Raw genomic sequence first — 19,077 nt, forward strand, 5'->3', positions numbered from 1 at the left:
AGGTGGGCGCGGAGCTGGAGGACCTGCCGGGTGTGTCCTTCGAGATCCTGGAACCGCGCGAACCGTGAAGCGCCCGGCGACCGTCCTCGGTCCCGTTGGGTCCTGGCGTTGGGGTGTCTGATGAGGCCTCGCCGGCCCCCGCTGGTCCGTCCCTCCCCTAGGGGCTCCAGGATGTGCGGAGCTGGGATTCCACGGGAACGCCCCTCTAGGACCCCGAGGTCGATCGGTGCACGAGAGGAGCGTCCGGCCTAGCCCTCCCTCTGGTGCTCCCTCCCGGTGCCGCTGAGTGGCGTGCGCCGCTCCCAGTCTTGTTTTCCCCTCAGGTTCCTTCGGACTCCAGCCCAGGCCTTTGACCTCCTTGTCCCAGCGTCCAGAGCTCTTCTCCCTGCCTTGAGTCTTGACCGGATTCCCAAATCCCTCCCCCGTCCCTTCCTCGGCTCCTGTGATCACTGACCACCGTGGTTCCGCACCCTTCCACCAGACCCTGGGCTTGGGGACCAAATGACCCCAACCTTGCACACAGTATTTAAACGTGGGGTGGCGGGTGTCCGCCATGCCCTGCTGTGTGACTTTGAGCAGATCCCGTGCCTCTCTGAGCGCCAGTTTCGATCCTCATCTGGGCAAGTGCAGCCCTGCCACTGGGCTGGAGTCACCACTTTTAATATCACTGTGTGCTCCCAGGGATGCGGACGGCACTGAGCAGAGCCTCGGGATGCCTACACAGGGCTGCTGTGGGGACTGTGATGGGTCTGGGAGTTCCTGAGGGCCCCGCCCTGACCACGAGGACGGAAGTGCTCTGACCACTCGTGCCAAATAGTTTAATGTTAGGGGGAAGAGAGAGGTAAGGCAGGGTTTTTGGGAGTTACCCCCAAAGCAAGAGGGCACAGTATTCAGGCTGCTGGGGTTGGGAGGTAGAAGGCCTGGTTCCAAGCTTGCCATGGTCTCAGCCTTGCTGTGACCCTGGGCAGGTAGTCTCTTTCTCTAGACTTTCACCTACTCTGCTGTCCTTGAGACAGAGGTGGGGCTGGACGGGGTGGGGCAGAGGCTGATTCCCACGCCGGGTGTAAGGTCCAGGGTAGCAGGGCTTCCCCACAGGGCTTCTGCCATCACTGGGAGTCCTGGCCAGGCCCCAGGCACACCACAGTGGGGGACAGGAGCCCCAGCCCAGCTGGGAGAGGCAGGCCTCCTTGATCACTATCAGCCCGGATGTTGGGGAGGGGGTATGGTGCCGGTCGGGTCCTTGGGATCCCTAGGTGGCTTGAGGCTCCAGAGTACAGGCTCTGATAGGTGACAGGCCTGTGGGTGGCTGGGGCCAGCAGGGCCTCAGGTGGGGGCAGCAGCTGATGATGGAGCCGAGCAGGGGTCCTGGAGGTGGAAGCTGAAGCTTTGTTGGGGTCTGAGGGAGGAAATGGTCTGAGTGGACTCTGGGCCTCCCATCGTATCCTCAGCCCTCATCCCAGGCCTGCCCTGGTCCCTTCCTGCTCCTCCTTCCCAAGTTACCTACCTCTCAGCCTTTGCCCTTGCTTTTTCCTCTATCTGGAATTTCTTCTTCACCTTCTCCCTCTGTCCAAACGCTTCCCAGTCCTCCAAAGCCCAGTTTGGGAGCCACCTCCTGCAGGAAGCCCGCCTGGCACCCCCTGCCTGTGCTGTCTGTTCTGAGCCCCATATTGTCTTAGGCATGTTTGCTTCCCCCTCTGTGTCCACACAGGGGCCCTGTGGGTTTGCTGAGCTACTGAAGCCCCTTCCTGGAGGTCCTGTCCCTTTGCTTCCCACCCACCGTGTACGCCTTAGTCCCACTGTCTGCAGGCCTGGAGCCTTACCTTTCTTCCTCCCTGTGGCGCCCTTCAGCAAACAGGGACTGAGGCTGCTGTGAATCGGGGCTGGGACACTGAGCAGGGGCTGTGGGGCCACAGGCCTGAAGATGGAGCGAGCAGGAATTGGGGGAGGGGATCAAGGGGAAGAACCCAGGCCAGGGATCATGGCCAGATTCAGATGGTGGGGCCCCAGGATGGGTCAGAGGGTGTGACCCTGAAACAAGGGTCAGGAACTGAGGCCTTAGGATATGCCTGGGGTTGGGAGTGAGGGGCTAGGGTTGGGGTCAGACAGTACCAGGAGTCCAGGTCACTCTCTCTAAAGCCCTTGGCAAAAGGGTTGCTGGCGATTTTCAGCTGGGTGATCTGCAGGGGACAAAGTGCAGTTGTGGGGCTGGCCCTGAGCCAGGCTCAGCCACCTTGTCTTCCCTGGCACCCGGTCCCCTTGGCCCAGGAACTCTGAGCTGATAGGAGTGCGGGCAGGGCCTTGACTGACAGCAGATGCTCAGGATAAGTGGGGAGGGCAGTAGTCTGTGCCAGTGAGGGCTGCAAGCCTCCGGGCTCAGTCTCCACCCCTGTGAAATGGGCCTGCAGCGGGTGCTTCCGAGCTGGTTCACCCACCCTGTGGTTCTGATAGGCCGTCACGGCTGTGAACTGGGTCTCCGTGAAGATGAAGGATTTGAAGTTCTCCTGGGCGTAGCGCTCACTGTCCTTGCGTGGGTCCACGAAGACCACGTGGAAACGGGGCTGGTAGCGGTGCATGGAGTTGAGAATGATCTGTGGAAGGGACAGAGCAGGGGTACAGGGGTGAGGCAGGCCGCAGCGGACTCCCTGAGGCTGGAGTCCTTCCCTCCAAGCTGGAGGCCTGCCCCGGGCCTACTGCCCTGTTCCTTTCATGGTGGCGCAGGGTCTGAGCTGGAAAGGCTGTGGTTCTGTGTTAAAGGCCCCTTGTGTTTGAGGATCCTTGCCTCCGTGTCCTCTCACACCCCACATCGCAGCTGCCACCCGCTACCTGCGTGCCGGCCCGCCACTGTCACGTTCACTGGTTTCCTCGGTTGCCTGTCCTCTGTCCCCGCCTTACCCCTCTGTTTCTTCTCCACACAGCTGCCTAGGAAGCCACATCACATAGCCCCCTGCTCCTAACCTTCCATCGACTTCCACCCCACACGGTAAAAGCCAGAGCCCTCAGCAGTCAGCCCCGGCCCCTCAGGCACTCGCCTCTTTGGCTTCCCCTCCTGGCTCCACTCCGGCCCCATGGGTGCCTCTTGCAGTTCTGCGGGCCCAAGATTCTCCAGCCTCAGGGCCTTTGCACCTGCTCTCCCCTCTGACAGGCATGGGCCCCTCCGTCCCCACCTCCTTCAGGTCTTCAGCTCGCTGCACCCCCTGAGAGCAGCAGCACCCTTTCTCCGCCCCCTTCCATAGCTCCGCTTTCTCTTTGGCATTTGTCCCTATCTGAGATGCTGGACACAGTGTCTTCTGGACCCTGCCCCTGCCCCAGGAAGTGACCTCTGTGAGCGCAGGGATTGTTGGCTCTTTGACCAAGTATCAATGATGCTGTGTCCACACATATAGCGGCCTGGCCTAGGCTGGGCGTTCCATACATTGTCCTCCCTCTCCTTGTGGGGGACAACGTATGCTGGAACATTCCCCCGGCCCCACCCCCTTTTCCACCTGCCTGGACAGCCCTCCCTGCTGTGCCACCCCCACTCCCCGCCCAGCCTTGGCCAGCAGCAGGCCCAGGTGATGGTCACCAAGGCCATTGGGCACCAAGGGCCCCACCAGCCCTGACCCCAGGCCCTTCCGTCCCCGCCGTGGCCCGGGCCTCACGTGGCCATTGTCATCCAGCAGGTTGTTGGTCAGCTTGAGCTTGTCGAAGGACACGATCTGGCGCATCCACTGGGCGCCCTTGGCCGGCGAGTCAGGGTGGAAGTGCACGCGGCCGGGTGTGGCTGGGTCTGCCTTGCCCGCCACCAGCCAGGCCGAGCTGTGGAAGGCATACCTGGGGAGCACAGCGAGGTGGTGAGGGCTGCCCTAACCAGAGTCATACCTGAACAATATGGGCGGGGTGAAGGGCCTGCTGCTGACTCCAACACTGCCCAGCCCACCTTGTGGACACCTGGCTAAGGAACCCAAGGCTCAGAGAAGCCTGCTGAGACCTGAGCTCCCTGTGGCTGCACCCGGCTGGTGGATGACAGGATAACCCCTGCTGCCCTGGGCTAGACCTCTCTGCCTGCCCAAGGCTAGCCCACTGCCCAAGGAATGCTGCCTGCCCGAGGCTAGCCTACTGCCCATGGAAGTCTGCCGGGTACCCTGAGCTGGGCTCCCTCCTGCCCTCAGGCTGTTGTTGCCTGTCTGTCGTCCTGCCCTTATGCTGGGCCTTCCTGACATTGCTTGGACAGGCCCCTGCCTCACCTGGGAGTGCAGGAAGGGTCTAATTCCTGGTCTCAGCACCTGAGGCCCGAGCCTGCGCCCCAGGCCGGTCCCCGCACCTGTATCTCTTGTCGTCCAGGGGGATGAAGTCCATGAGCAGGGCGTAGTCAGCCAGGGAGTCCATGCCCAGGATCTTCACCTGGAAGGGGGGAAACATCCTTCTGCAGGGGGGAGGTGCTCAGCAGCCGGATATGGCTCCAGCCCTGGCCCCTGCCCCGCCCCGCCCCCGCTGCTCACACCTGCCTGCCTTGGTAACGATCATCTCGGTTCCCAGCTGGTTGAATTCCTCCCACAGAGGCTTCATCTCCAACTGAACCGTCACACTGGACACACGTGGGTTCTTGGGGCCCTGCCCATTGGACTCGGCCACAGCTTGGGCCCCAGTAGAGCTGATGCAAGGGCCTGATGGGAATGGCGACCTCAGCCGGGGCTCCCAGCCAGAGCTGGTTGTGGGTAGTGGGTAGGTCTCTGAGGGTGCAAGTATGCCGAAGCCAGCGGACAGGAAGGCTGCAGAGAGAGGACGGAAGCGTGGGCCTCATGCATCACCCGGCAAGCTCTCATCCTTCAGGCTGCACCTATATGCCTCTTCCTCCAGGAAGCCCTCCCTGACTGCCAGGGCTGTGTTCTCACAGGATCCCCCACTCAGCATCACTCTGTGAAGTAAATGCTCACTTAAAGTCTTTTTTGCCAGCGTGCTCCTTGAGGGTAGTGTCAGGGCCTGTCTTGCTCCCCAGAGAATGTTTGGGCCATCTTGTGTCTATGTGGCCTCAAGCAAATTGTTTCACCCCTGGAGCCTCAGTTTCCACATCTATTGGAAGGGTTTCTTTATACCTGCCTCACAAGGCTGATGTGAGGATTAGTGACCACACGAAGGGGCTGGTGCACAAGGGGCCCTTCACAAACAGCATCTGTTCTAGATGATATGTGTGTGTGGTGGGGGGAGGGGGCCGGGGTCTTCCCCAGCTCTGTGGGACCCTGCTTCCCGGTGCTGCTGAAGGAGAGCTGAGCCAAGAAGAGTCCCCCATTCAGCACCAATTACCCATCCCTGACCCTGACAACCCACCCAGAGCCTGCCTCCAGAAGCCCATCCTACCGTCTTTTTCTCTGGCCTCTGCACCCTTTTCTAAACATCTTGTCTTTTGATCTGCAATCCTGGCACAAGTCTTGGTCAAATGCTTTGCCACCCTTCACCCCTCCAATAAAAAAAAAAAAAAAAACTTAGCTAAATAAGATACCATTTTACACCCATTAAGGTGGCTATTAGAAAAGAAACCAGAAAATAAAAAGTGTTGGTAAGGAGATGGAAAAATTAGAACTTCTTTTTATTTATTTATGTATTTATTTAAGGCAGGGTCTCACTCTGTTGCCCAGGCTGGAGTGCAGCAATGGCTCAGTCATAGCTCACTGCAGCCTCGACCTCCTGGCCTCAAGTAATCCTCCCATATCAGCCTTACAGGTAGCTGGGACTATAGCCACACACCACTATACACGGCTATTTTTAAATTTTTATTTATTTATTTATTTATTTTTAGAAATAGGATCTCCCTACGTTGACCAGGCTGGTCTTGAACTCCTGAGCTCAAGTGATTCTCCCACCTCGGCCTCCTAAAGTGTTGGGATTACAGGCATGAGCCACTACGCCTGGCCTCAAGAAACTGGAACTCTTGTGCACTGCTGGTGAGAATGTAAAATGGTGCAGCTGCTGGGGAGAACAGCATGGTAGCTCCTCAAAAAATTAAAACTGGAATTACTAAACATATATATATTTGTTTTTTTCTTTTTGAGATGGAGTCTTGCTCTGTCACCCAGGCTGGAGTGCAGTGGCATGATCTCGGCTCACTGCAACCTCTGCCTCCCTGGTTCAAAAGATTCTCCTGCCTCAGCCTCCTGAGTAGCTGGGATTACAGGTGTGTACCATCATGCCTGGCTAGTTTTTGTATTTTCATTAGAGATGCGGTTTCACCATGTTGTCCAGGCTGGTCTCGATCTCCTGACCTCAGGTGATTTGCCCACCTCAGCCTCCCAAAGTGCTGGGGTTACAGGCGTGAGCCACCATGAGCAGCCTAGAATTACCATTATGATCCAGCAATTCCACTTCTGGGTCTATACCAGAAAGAATTGAAAGAAGGAACTCAAACAGATATTTACACATCCATGTTCGTATCAGCATGATTCACAATAGCCAAGAAATGGAAGCAACCCAGTGTCCATCGGAGAATGGATGGATGAACAAAGTGGGGCCATCTGTGCAAGGGAATAGCATCCAGCCTGAACAGGGAAGAACATTCTGACACATGCTACAATATGGATGAGCCCTGAAGACACTGTTGTGTGAAATGAGCCAGACACCAAAGGACAAATACCATATGATTCTACTCATAGGTGGTACCTGGTGAGGCCAAATTCATAGAAACAGAAAGTAGAACGGTGGTTGCCAGGGGCTGGGAAGGAGGAAATGGAGAGTTGTTGTTTCATAAGGACAGAATATCAGTTCTGCAAGATGCAAAAAGTTCTAGAGATGGATGCAAATGATGGTTGCACAACAACGTTGTTAGAAACGCTTGTTTTCCGGTGCCGTAAAGAAATAGCACTTGAACGGCCAGGTGCGGTGGCTCACACCTGTAATCCCAGCACTCTGGGAGGTCGAGGCGGGTGGATCACAAGGTCAGGAGATCAAGACCATCCTGGCTAACACGCTTGAAACCCCGTCTCTACTAAAAATACAAAAAATTAGCCAGGTGTGGTGGCGGGCGCCTGTAGTCCCAGCTACTTGGGAGGCTGAGGCAGGAGAATGGCGTGAACCCAGGAGGCAGAGCTTGCAGTGAGCTGAGATCACGCCATTGCACTCCAGCCTGGGCGGTAGAGCGAGACTTCATCAAAAAAAAAAAAAAAAGAAAAAGAAAAAAAAAAAAGAAATAGCACTTGAACATAAATTTAATTTCCTCAGCAAGGTCATTTTTTTACTTTTTGCAGAAAGGGCACACTCGCCAGCAGTTTTGCCACGAGAGTGCACCGAACAAAGGAGACAGGGTCATTTACAACCTGACATGTGTCCGGTTCTCATTGGCTGGAATGGGACCTCACATTCTGTATTTGTCCTGATTGCCTAGTAACTTAGAACTTTTAAAAGAGGCAAAGTCAGAGGAGAACAAAGAAGGAGGGAAAACTTGTAGCATGCCAGGGCAAATATTTAGGCTAAATTGTGGGAGCTAAGAACATAAAGTATATTGATTTTTTTTTATTATGGCTAGCAGATATTTAAGAATGTTAGCATAGGTCTTTGAATACATTTTGTTTCGAAGAGAAGTTATTATTTATTCCTAATTATATGGGAGGAAAGTATTTGAAGAGGAACCTCTACTTGTACAATGTGAATGTAATTAATGTCACAAAACCGTGCATTTAAAAATGGTTAAGGTGGGCCGGGCGCGGTGGCTCGTGCCTGTAATCCCAGCACTTTGGGAGGCCGAGGCGGGCGGGTCATTTGAGGTCAGGAGTTTGAGACCAGCCTGGCCAACATGGCAAACCCCATCTCTACTTAAAATATAAAAATTAGCCAGGAGTGCTGGCGGGCGCCTGTAATCCCAGCTACTCAGGGGGCTGAGACACAAGAGTCACTTGAACCCAAGGGGGTGGAGGTTGCAGTGAGCCAAGACTGTACCACTGCACTCCAGCCTGGGTGACAGAGCGAGACTGTGTCTTAAAAAAAAAAAAAAAAAAAGGTTAAGATGGTAAATTTTGTTATGTGTATTTTATAATTAAAATATTTTAAATGGAAAAAAATCCTGAAAAACGAACTATTATTTTATTGCAGCCCCATAAGGGACTGAGGAGCTGGAGGGGCCATGGAAGCCACAGTGGCTGGGAGTCCGGGGACAAGGTTTTATTCTCAGCTGTGTCCCCACCCGAGTGGCTTTGGGGCATTTACACGACTGTAAAACCGTGGGATGCCTGGAGCAGAGGGGGGATGCTAGGTGTTGCAGAGATGGATGAACTGGCAGACAGGCAGGTGGTGGAGGCTCCCAGGGTGGCATAGCATCTGCCGAGGTACGAGGTGGATGGCACCTGGCGAGGGTGAGCTCTTAGTATGTGCCTGGGGAGACTGTGGAGCCCAGGGCCATGGCTGCGTCCTCAGCAGCCCTGAGAGCTACATGCGAAGCTCCTGGAATTTCTCACAGAGGAGGGGGCGTCTTTGTGACAGCAATGGGTCACATCAGGTTTGAGGACCCTGGGCAGGATGGATAGATGGGCTGATGTCCCCCTGCCCCTGCGGCCAGTCCCTCAGAAGGGTAACTGCTTGTCACCCGGCTGCCCTGCTGGGGCAGGTACGTCATCCAGGCGATGCCAGTACCCCCTGCGTCCATGGCGATGGGTCCCAAGGGGAGGGGCTCATGACTTCGCTGGGCCTGGAGGCTTTGCCGGTCCTCACTGGCTCCCAAGTCCTCTACGGGCTCACCCGCTGCCCATCGCAGCCAATGTGCTGCCCCTCGACACTTTCAGGGACTCTGGGGAGGGAGCCTGTCCTCTGCTCAGTCCCTCTAGAAGCCAGCACTCCTTAGGGCCCAGAGATGACAGCTTGCCGGAAGCATCGAGTGTCAAGTCTGGAAGGGAAGCTAAGCCTTCTTGTCCAGCCCCCAACTTTGACGCTGAAGGAGCTGGGGCTCAGGGAGAGGCCTGAGGTCACACGTGCGCAGTGAGGCGCTCATCTCCCGGAACAGCATGGTCCCTGGCCTCTCCCATCATTGCACTTGGGCAGCCGTGAGCCCTGTCCCATGGGGATCTCAGACCTTAGCCTGGGGTGCCCCTGCCCCACCCTCTTGCACAGGGCCTGGGTTCAGCGGGGCTGCCTTGGTTCCCACCCTGCCCACCCACCCTGGAACCTGAGCCCGACCCATGAGGCCACCTCTGCTTCACGTAGCCTACCTGCCATGGAGACAGAGCGGCTGTCCAGCTCCTGGAGAAACACTGCTTGGCTGGGGCTGGGCTGTGGCTGCCACCCAAGGGGACCCTACCTGCCGGGAGGAGTGGTCACCACTCGTCCACTCGGCACCTCAGCTCAGCCCTCAGGTGCTCACACAGGCTGTGGTCTCTCGGCAGGACTGTCCTTGCGTCTTCAATCGCCCTTCGTCCACGTCCCGAGGTTGTGGTCTTCCCACTTGAGCTGGACTCTGGTCTCCGAAGGTGAGATGCAGACTCTGGGGCGTGCAGGGGCCCTTCTCCAAGCCACTCTCAGGCTGTGCTGTCCAAGGCTGTGCGGAAGGAGGGCAGGTGGGCAGGTTCTGACGTTGCAGAGCCCCCCCTTCCTCCCTCCTTGTCCTCCCTCTTCAGGCCCCTCCCTTCCCTAACTAAGAACCCCCTAGCTATTCCTGATCGATGGGCTCAGGCGTGGCAGGGGTGAGTGGGTGGGAGCGTGGTTCTTGAGGACGGCTGGGCATCTGCAGGGGTCCAGGCCTGGCTGACTGGAGGGGCTGGGCCCCAGGGGTTGGGAGGCACAGTGGGAGCAGCAGATTGAGGGCTGAATGGCGGAGGAGGTGCCCTCCCACCAAGACCCAGACCCCTGACCTGAGGCTGGCCCCAGCCGGCCGGCAGATGCGCAATTGTCAGGAGGAGTGTGAGCAGGAAACACAAGGGGGCAGCAGCAATGAGTGTGGTCAGCATAGAGCCCCAGACTGGGGTGGCGGGAAGCCCAGGTCCTGTGGCATGCGAATCCACACACACAGACACGTGGATGAACTCAGGGAGCTGCGCAACGCTGGCAGATCCTACAGTCTCCGGAGTGCCTCAGTCTCCCCAGTTAACCTAAGCACATAATCTCTTCTGCCTGTGATGGTCCAGCCTAGCCTGGAGAGCGGTAAGCCCATCCCGCCTGGCACTGGGGGCAGTGCCCTGGCTGAACGGTGCCCACGTAGCCTCCATCTGGGCATGAGTGGAAACGGTGAGGCTGGCCCAGGTGAGAAGTGGGCGTCCGCTCTGCCTGTGGGTCTGTCTGTTTTCTCTGGCCTGACTGGGTCGCTTCTCCAGGCTGCCTGCAGCCTGTGCTGGGCATTCAGGGGACACACGGATCACTCTGCAGGGAGGCAGAACCCGGAGGTCCCCCTGAGCTGATGCCAGTCCCTTGGTTGAGAGTGCTCTTTGGCCTTTTGACTCTTGCCCAATGGCACAGAGTGGGTCGTCTGGCGGGAGCACCCCACACCTCCTCCACAATCCTGTCTTGGGGATGTTGGGTTGACAGTGACCTTGATTCCTAAGAGGGGCACGGAGGGGCTGGGGGGTGGCAGGGCTGCTTCTCCCTGAGCACTATGTTCTGGGCGCTCCTCCCTGCAGCTCAGAGATGCCTGTGGCTCAATCCCTTGTGTCTCAGATCTCAGCCTGCAGAGCTGGATGGGACCCCACACGAAGAGGGTGGGCTGGCTCTGGGGGCATGTAACGGGAGGAGGGCCAGCCCCTGGCCCAACCCCATGCCCAGCTGTGTCAGAGAAGGCTGCCAGTGCTCTGGAGTTGCTGCCAGGCAAGATGGGGGTGATCTGTGTGAGATGGAGGGTCTGAGCAGCCCCTTGGGGCTATACCACAAGGTGTAGTCATCTGCCCTGGCCATGGCATGGTGGGTGGGAAGTGGGGAGATGATGGAGGGAGTTGGGGGATCCATTCCAGTCCTGGTGGCTCCCCTTCACTGAGATAACCAAGGGAGGGCCAGGCTGGGATTGTAGTGGCCCCTGATATGTGTGTGTGTGCGATTCTGATCTGTGTGATGGGAAACAGCCGCCCCCCGACACACACATGAGCACACTGACATGCTAACCCACACACACACAGACACACGGATGAACTCAGAGCCTGCTGACTCGCCACACAGTGCACACACGTGCAGCTTCTGTGCACATGGACTTACCACACGGCATGTGCACAGACGCAGGCATGCACACGCACACACGCAGGCAGGCCTCCCTGCACACCCCTCCCCGGCTGGCCTGCCCTGCCTGCCCGAGGCGCCTGCTGGCCCCCTGCCCCCTCATCCATCTTGCCTGCCAGCCTGTCCCTGGTGCCCTCGTATCCTTCACACCTTCTCATCTCACTGCTCAATACCAGGAGCTGGTGTGGCAGCCGTGGCCGCAGGGAAATGGAAGGGGCGGGCGGGGGTGTAGAGGGCTGCGGGAGTGGCACTGCAAGGGGACTCTGGGCTCCAGCAGCCCCAGCTGTCCAACAAGAGTCCATTAGGCTCAGGCAGGTGCGGGCAGTGAGGCTGCAGCCAGGTCGCATGTAGCCCTGCCTATTTGTCCTGCCATGACGCTCTGAAGGGTGCCAGCATCAGGACAGAGGGGCCCTCAGCAGCGGGCCTCATGCCGGCTCGCTGGACATCAGTGCGCGGTGTCCTGGGGATGGTGGAAATGATGGCTTCCCAATTAGAGCTGGGAAGTCCCTCTGCCCCAACCCAAGTCACCTCCTCCCTGCGTCTCTGCAGTTGGACAGGCTGTCCCGCATGGGGACAGCCTTGTCTTGCTGTGGCTCTTCCCCCAGCCCTGACTCCCTGCTTGAGCCACTATGGGCACCGGGCTCATTACACACTTGGAAATGCACATCTGGCCACATAGAGATCCCCTTAGAACGCCCAAGCAACTGAGGCTCTTGGAAACACGTATGTGTGGGAAATGCACAGACACGCACGCCAAAGAGCACACGGGGCAGGCGCCATGCATGGACAAACACACACGTGTGCACAGACATGGGCCCGGCTCTGCGCTCCCCACACTCACCCTCTGGCCCCAGGACTGTAGGAGGGTTGGGGGGTCCCCCTCTGGGTTGTGGCTTCCTCTGAAAGCCCCTCTGCTGGACCCAGAGCAAAATTCTTCTCCAGGTTCTCCTCCTACACTCTGGGATCCTCCTCTGGGCATGGATGGACAGTTGTGGGCACAGAGGCAGCCACCACTGGCCCCAAGACACTTGTGCATCCAAGGCTGCACTGGCCAGACCTCCCCCAGATCCTGTGGTCAACCTCCCTTCCTCCATCCACTGCCCCAGCCAGACAGGAGCTGTGCAGGACAGAGGACACAAACCATGGACCTCTGGACATCTTCCATTTTATAGAATGGAAAACTGAGGCCAGGGGCTGGGGGGCCTGGCAAGGAACATGGTACATGGTAGGTGGCAAAAGGGACCTCTGTGCTCAGAGCTATGCCTCAGGACCCATTGTTCAGATGGGAAGACTGAAGTTGGGGAGGTGTGGCTTGGGTTAGGAAGTTGGGCTCGGGACAGGGTTCAGCACAGGCATGGCAGGCACGGTGAATGTGAACTTCTCAGTCTGGACAAAGGCAATGCCCTTCTCATAGTAGGCAGCCTCATTAATGAACACGGGGTACACCGTGGACTCCTCGTCATAGAGCAGGTCCTCCCCACTGAACATTTGGAAGATGGGAGCACCGGGCTGCAGCGGCTGGAAGTCTCGGTCCTGGGAGGAGAGCCAAGTCCAAGATTGCTGGAGCCACCTCTGCCCTGGCCCCAGAGGGAGGTGACCCCAGCTTGGCACCCAAAAGATGCCCCTCATTTGTGGCCTTTCCCACCCACGCTTCACTTCCTCAATCCGTAAGACAGCAGGTCTGGTGAGATGCCAGTCTGCTCTGTGTCTAGAAATGAAGGCACAAGTCACCGTGGGGAGGCATGTGCCCATGTGGAAGTGGACCCTCATGGACATGGGCACAGGTATTGAAGCTGGAGTTCAAATCCTTGCTAACTGTGTGACTGTGAGCAAGTCACTTAACCTCTGTTCCTCAGTTTTCTTGTCTGTAAAATAAGGATTACAGTATCTCCTCCTATCATTCTGAAGTTTAAACTAAACAGGTTAATAGTGCTTACAGCATGTCTGGCACACAGTAAGTACAATATGATTCTTTATTAAATAAAATTTGGCTGGGCACAGTGGCTCATGCTCGTAATCCCAGCACTTTGGGAGGCCAAGGCTGGTGGATCATAAGGTCAGGAGTTCAAGACCAGCCTGGCCAACATGGTGAAACTTCATCTCTACTGAAAATACAAAAATTAGCTAGGTGTGGTGGTGGGCGCCTATAATCCTAGCTACTCGGGAGGCTGAGGCAGGAGAATCGCTTGAACTTGGGAGGCGGAGGTTATGGTAAGCCAATATTATGCAACTGCACTCCAGCCTGGGCAACAGAGCAAGGCTCTGTCTCAAATAAATAAATAAATAAATTTTAAGGCCGGGCACAGTGGCTCATGCCTGTAATCTCAGCACTTTGGGAGGCCGAGATGGGCAGATCACTTGAGGTCAGGAGTTCGAGACCAGCCTGGCCAACATGGTGAAACCCTGTCTGTACTAAAAATACAAAAATTAGCTGGGTGTGGTGGCAAGTGCCTGTAATCCCAGCTACTCAGGAGGCTGAGGCAGGAGAACTGCTTGAACCCAGGAGGCAGAGGTCACAGTGAGTTAAGATTGCACCACTGCACTCCAGCCTGGGCGATGAAGCAAGATTCTGTCTCAAAAAATAATAATAATAAATAAAAAATAAAATAAATTTTAGAATTGTAGGAGGGGCCACCCAAATTGACCGTTACTACTTAACATCTGCAAGGTAGCTGGGCACGGCTGGACTAAGACTGCCTAGCCCTAAACACGGACAGGACGGTGCTGCCTCCATTTGTAAGAAAGTAACTCCTCAAAATGAAACTTTAGGGCACAAAAGGCCACAAAACTGCACCAGACCCTATTCAAAAATGACCCATGTGGCAGCAAGCAGAGCAGCAGCCAGTGGGTTCTCCCCAGGCACCCAAGAGAAAGGTGTGGAAGCAGGATTGCCCAATCCTGGAACATTCCAGAAGGGAAGGCCTGCAGAGAGAGAGACCTGGACGACCTGCCAACAGGCATGGGGATGCTCTCAACTGAAAATCAGAAGAGAGTTTTGTATTTGCACCTCCAAGCAGGTGAATTGAGTCATGCCTGCTCCATGTCCCCTCCCTCTGCCTTTTATGGCCAGGGTAAGGTTGTCTCCATCATGCCCTCCACAGGAGCTATGGGGATCACTGTGGCCTCTTATGCTAGGCCTGAGTGTGGGGTTCCAGGGAAGGCAGCAGGGCCAGGAGAAGTAGGACGGTGGAGCCCAGCCTCCCATCCTGCTCCTCAACCCGAGATGCTGGTGAGATCATGGGAGGCTTGGCTGCACCCTCTGGGGCTCAGTTTTCCTTGACAACCCTCCTCCCCAAGGCTGTGGCCCCAGCAATCACCCCCCACCACACACACACCCACCTGCAGCTGAGGATGCACAGTGCCTGCCAGGTTCCCGGCATCAGTGCAAGGGAAGTCCACGACGCCCACGGGTCTATAGGCTTCCATCTCAAAGGCGGGAAAGGCCGTACCTGTGTGGGAGGCTGGGCTTGTGAGCTCATCCCTCCCTCCAGGCTAGGGGACAGAGTGGGCTGTGGGGGAACCTCAGGGTTAGATGCCAGCCTGCCTGTGAGCCTGGCTCCCCAACCCCTGAGCCAGGCCTGCTCTTCCCCAGACCTGTTTCCCGAAAGTCCCCTGGGGTCTCACCCTGGTTGAAGAGTTCGATGAAGTCCAGAACTGTGGCCACCAGGGTCCTCATCCTTGAGAAAATGTCAGCCCGCAGCACACCCTGTGGCTGGGGGCCCAGCTCCAGAGCTGGGGACCAGGAAGCAAGGGGTTAGGCAGGCGCAGTACCCATATACTCCTTGAAGAGGCCCCGCCCCTTGGTGCCTGGTCCTGCCCCTCCAACCCTCCTGGCCCCGCCCACTTCTCAGAAGGTTGCTGCCCACCCAATCCATTTTTGGCCACGGAGTCCAGGTTGTAGCTTTCCTCCCCAGACCGCTGGCACAGGAAGACCTGGCAGGACAGCTCGGGGTACTGCAGCTGGGGGCAAGAGAGGCAGGTTAGGGGCCCAGGCCTACGTGGGAGGGGAAACTGAGGTGGGAGGGTGTTGCATGGAGGAAACACAGGGCACCACCCTCCTTGGCCAGGTCTCCCTCTGCCCTCTGGCAGGGTGGGGGAGGGGGTACCAGGGGCCTGGAGTGCTGGCGGGTGGCAGACCCCAGGGGCTGAAGCCCAGGGAAACTTGGCCCAGGGAAGAGGGGCTAAGCAAAGGAAGCTCCAGCATTGTCCCGTCCTGCCCTCCCTCTCCCCTCTGAGAGGCTGTGTGCTGGGGGCTGGGGCCACCTGCAGGTGGCGACACAGGTGCATGGCAAAGACTTCGTGGGAGGACTTCGCGATTAAGCAGGTGCCCATGTTGGCCGTGGTGTTGTGCAGATCAAGGACAAAGTCAAAGGCCCGGCCTGAGGCCTTGGGCCCCAGCAGCTGGTTCAGCTCTCGGGCTCTTGTCACCTCATATGGGTCGTCCGGGGTGGGCCTGGAACTGTGGAGATGGGAATGGGTGACAGCGACCCCCACAGTCTCAGTCAGTCTTCAGTGGTTTAAGGGGGAAGGGGCAATGGCCCTGCAGGAGCTACTCTGAGCATCGCGAGGGCTTTCTCTTCCGCCATTGTGGCTGTGTCCGCTCCTGCCCATGGCCCTCTTGGCTCTGCACTTCCCGGTAAAATCCAAGCCCTCAGCCTGGCCCGCCCTGCTGCCTGCCTGCCCACTTGCCTGCTTCTCATGCCCTCACTGCAACCACACAGCCTGAGAACCATGCTGGTCTCACCCCTGGGCCTGTGCTGTGCTTGGCCCTCCACTGGAAACTCCCTCTCACCTCTCTTCCCCTGGCTAGCTTTTACTCAGCCTTTGGGGCTTGGCTGATAGACCATTGCCTCCAGGAAGCCTTTCCTGACTGCTCTCAGCCAGGTTAGCTGCTTTGTGTAGCCCCTGGCCCTGCCTTTAGCCTCCTGGGTTATGGTTGCCCGGTTCTTGGTCCCCCCATTAAGCTTGAAGCCAACACCTTGGTCCTATTCCCCATTCTCTCACCTGAGCTGGCCAGAGTCTGGCCTGGAGATAGGACTCAGTGACTATTCATTGGAAGAAGGCATGAACAGTGGTCAGGGCACACAAGTAAACGTGGCCTGTGGGGCTAATCTGAGGGAAGCCCCGAGTCTGGGATCCCCAGAAGAGGTCCTGACCCAACCTGCAGTCAGAAAGGGCTTCCTGGAGGAGGTGACATCAATCTGGGTTTCTCTAAATGTTCAGTTTGTCCCTGTGGTGGAATGGGTCACACAGGCAGAGGGGAAGCAGAAGTGAAGACAGGGAGGGCCCTGCTGGTGGCTGGAGGGAAGGTTTGTGGTGGGGACTTGGTGCCTGACTGCCTGGGCCAACCTGGAGGCAAGAGCACTCACTTGAGGAAGCTGCTGGTGAAGGCGCGGTTGAGGTCATGGTCCACGTAGCGGCAGCAGGCGGCTGTGGCTGCGGGATTGGCCAGCACCGGCACAGCGGAGAAGCTGAGTCTCTGCAGCTCTGCAGGGGCCTGCAGCCAGTGCTGGGCCAGGTAGACACCTGACATCTCGTTGCCATGTGTGCCCCCGGTGACAGCCACGCGACGCAGAGGCTCCCGGGGCACAGGCAGTGAGCACATGCTGGTGTGGGGTGCAGCACCTGGGGGTGGGCATACTTAGGAGACCCCGGCCCTGATGCAGGGCCTTGGGCACAGAGCGGGGATGGCAGTGGGAGGCCCCTCAGGGCAACCGCCTGTCAAGAGGTGTGGCTGGCTGGGAGCGTCTCAGCTGTGTCCCCCCTGCACCCCCAGGGGCTCTTTCTCTGAGGAGACAATTTTCCTGCTCCTTTGGAGAAAAGAAGTTTATTTTTCCAGAATTGAGAAGAAGGGCCCAACTGTTCGGGAAGATGTGTTCACCAAGGCACACTCCCTATAGGAAGAGGACTGTGCTCCTTTTTATAGACAGGGAAACTGAGGCACAGCGTGGGGAGTGGAAAGCGTCACCGGAGTTAGCTGTGGAGTGTCTGGGTTCTAGGCAACAACTTCGCCTTCCTGCCCCTCCTGTTTGCTCCTCCAAGCTGGTGCAGGGGTCTCAGGGCAGGGGGTACTTGCCTGCTGATGCGAATCTGGGCTTCCCGGGCCACCAGGACTGGCGTCTAACTCGCAGACAGGCTGATATTTATGGGCCTGGAGATCCACAGATGGGAAGTTTTGTGGCAAGTTAGCAGAGAGCAGCTGGCGGGTGGGACGGGCTGAGGTTCACGCAGTCAAAGGTCGGAGTGCTGGGGCTGCTCCACTGCCCCTGCCCCGCCCTCCCCACTCTGTTACTTGTGCTGCCACGGTCCATCGAGTCCAGGTCCTGCGGGCAAGTTCCTGCCCCTGCCCTTTGTCCTTCTGCTGGTCCCCAGAGGGGCCACCTTCCTTAACACCACTAAGAGGTACACCCGCAGTGGGGTGGTGACTCGGGTTTGGTCACCACCAGAGCAGGCTATTGAAAGTTACTATAGAGGTGTCACCTTGATGGCCACCAAGATGACAAGCTGCTCCTCCTTCGCCACCTCGCAGCATGCCTCTGTCCTTGCAGCGGGCTGTGGTCACTTCTGAGTCGCCCTTACCCAAAGATGCCACGGGGAGCCCCAGTTTTACAGCTCTTTGTTGCTTTAAGCAAAATTTCAAAATGTTTGATCCGGTATTTCAGTCATTTTCAAGGACAGTGTAACTCAGATGACTCGGTTTGCTCTGTTTTGGAAACGAACCTCAGGCTCATTTTATAGATGTGAAAACTGAGGTTCAGACAGATGTCCACAGGCACACGAGCCCTAGAGGCGGGCTGCCCACAGACACACAGAGCCCTAGAGGTGGTAGAGGTGGGCTGCCCATGGGCACACAGAGCCCTAGAGTTGGTAGAGGTGGACTGCCCATGGCACACAGAGCCCTAGAGGCGGGCTGCAGGTGGCACTCAGGGCGTCCAATCTGGCTCCATCCCCTCCTGATGCCTCTTAAGAGCAAAGTGGGGAAGGATGAAGGTGAGGTCCCCTGCACTCAGCCCTGGGGCCTCTCCCTCCCACCAGGCTCAGCTATCTGCTGGGAGGAGCTGAGGCCAGTTCAGAAGTCACTGGGGAGTGAGGCAAGCTGCTTTGCCAGGGCCTGCTGGATGCCAGGTGCTGGGACCCTGAGCTGGAGCCTCCCCCAGGCATCTGATCCCAGGCCTTCTTTACCACCACACTGGGTCTCCCCGGGCCAGTCCAGCCCTGCTTCAGATGCCAGGCCCACCAGCCTGGGGGGCTCTGGGTGGCCAGGACCCTCTTAAGTTACACCCTCTCGGAAGCTGCCCCAGATCACACTCAACTCCATGTGGCCTGGGCTCTCCTGCCCTCCACACCCAGGGCTCCGTGAGCTCAGAGCATACGGATTGTGGGGACAGGGGATTTGTCATCCTGGCTCCCATCAGGGCTGCTGGGACCTTGACAGGGTGTTAAGAGGGGTGGATGGAGTGTGAGGCTGAGCCCCCAGCGGGCCGGGGCTCCCTATGAGCCCCCTCCAGGGACCACTTCTCCTGGCACCTGGAGCCTCAGCAAAGGGAGGGCAGAGACTGTCATTAGGGGGCCATGCCATGCCATCAACTCCTGTATCTGATCCAGCCCTGGGGGCAGCTGTCACTGGCTCCATTTTGCAGGTGTGGACGGAAGCTCTAGGGGTTGGGTGACTCGACTGAGTCCTTGGCAGGTGGTGGGAGAGGGAGTCAGCAGAGGAGCCTGTCGGCCTGGGTCTGGTCCCTCCTTGCTTGGGGTAGGGTCTCAGGGACCCCCATGCCGCTTCACCAGTCCCAGGCCATGGTCTTTGTTGGAAGGCCCCGCCAACCCCCACAGAGGCTGGGATCCTGCTGACTCGGTGTGGTGCCTCTCAGGAACGAAGGGCCTGCTTGGCAGACCTAGCTACTTTGGGGGCTGCTGGGGGCCGGG

General features: G+C 57.7%; 1 protein-coding gene across 8 annotated transcripts; it reads right to left on the reverse strand.

Annotated features, from left to right (window-relative positions):
• Positions 1–803: 803 nt before the first annotated feature.
• Positions 804–17,607, reverse strand: LOC101006249 (T-box transcription factor TBX10). Of its 8 annotated transcripts, XR_004177592.1 has the most exons (9): positions 17,228–17,606; positions 16,521–16,776; positions 15,415–15,610; positions 15,018–15,111; positions 14,776–14,883; positions 14,491–14,600; positions 9,165–9,490; positions 5,335–5,434; positions 4,724–4,748 (listed from the first exon to the last, which is right to left on the reverse strand). XR_004177592.1 is itself a non-coding variant. In XM_003909456.4 (8 exons), exons 1-8 carry the CDS (start codon positions 9,169–9,171, stop codon positions 1,107–1,109), a joined length of 1,158 nt encoding a protein of 385 aa, XP_003909505.2. In that variant the 5' UTR covers positions 9,172–9,306; the 3' UTR covers positions 804–1,106. The 8 variants fall into 8 exon arrangements, 4 of the variants coding, with proteins under 4 accessions (XP_003909505.2, XP_031509618.1, XP_021781169.2 ...); XM_003909456.4 differs by lacking the exons at positions 5,335–5,434; positions 14,491–14,600; positions 14,776–14,883; ... (2 more) ...; positions 16,521–16,776; positions 17,228–17,606 and adding exons at positions 804–1,396; positions 1,821–1,915; positions 2,110–2,177; ... (1 more) ...; positions 3,639–3,810; positions 4,301–4,402 and having other exon boundaries at positions 4,481–4,748; positions 9,165–9,306; XM_031653758.1 differs by lacking the exons at positions 5,335–5,434; positions 14,491–14,600; positions 14,776–14,883; ... (2 more) ...; positions 16,521–16,776; positions 17,228–17,606 and adding exons at positions 1,214–1,396; positions 1,505–1,915; positions 2,110–2,177; ... (1 more) ...; positions 3,639–3,810; positions 4,301–4,402 and having other exon boundaries at positions 4,481–4,748; positions 9,165–9,306.
• Between the last annotated feature and the right edge of the window lie 1,470 nt (positions 17,608–19,077).

The sequence above is a fragment of the Papio anubis genome, chromosome 12 (genome assembly GCF_008728515.1).
Source record: "Papio anubis isolate 15944 chromosome 12, Panubis1.0, whole genome shotgun sequence".
NCBI classification, from domain to species: domain Eukaryota; kingdom Metazoa; phylum Chordata; class Mammalia; order Primates; family Cercopithecidae; genus Papio; species Papio anubis.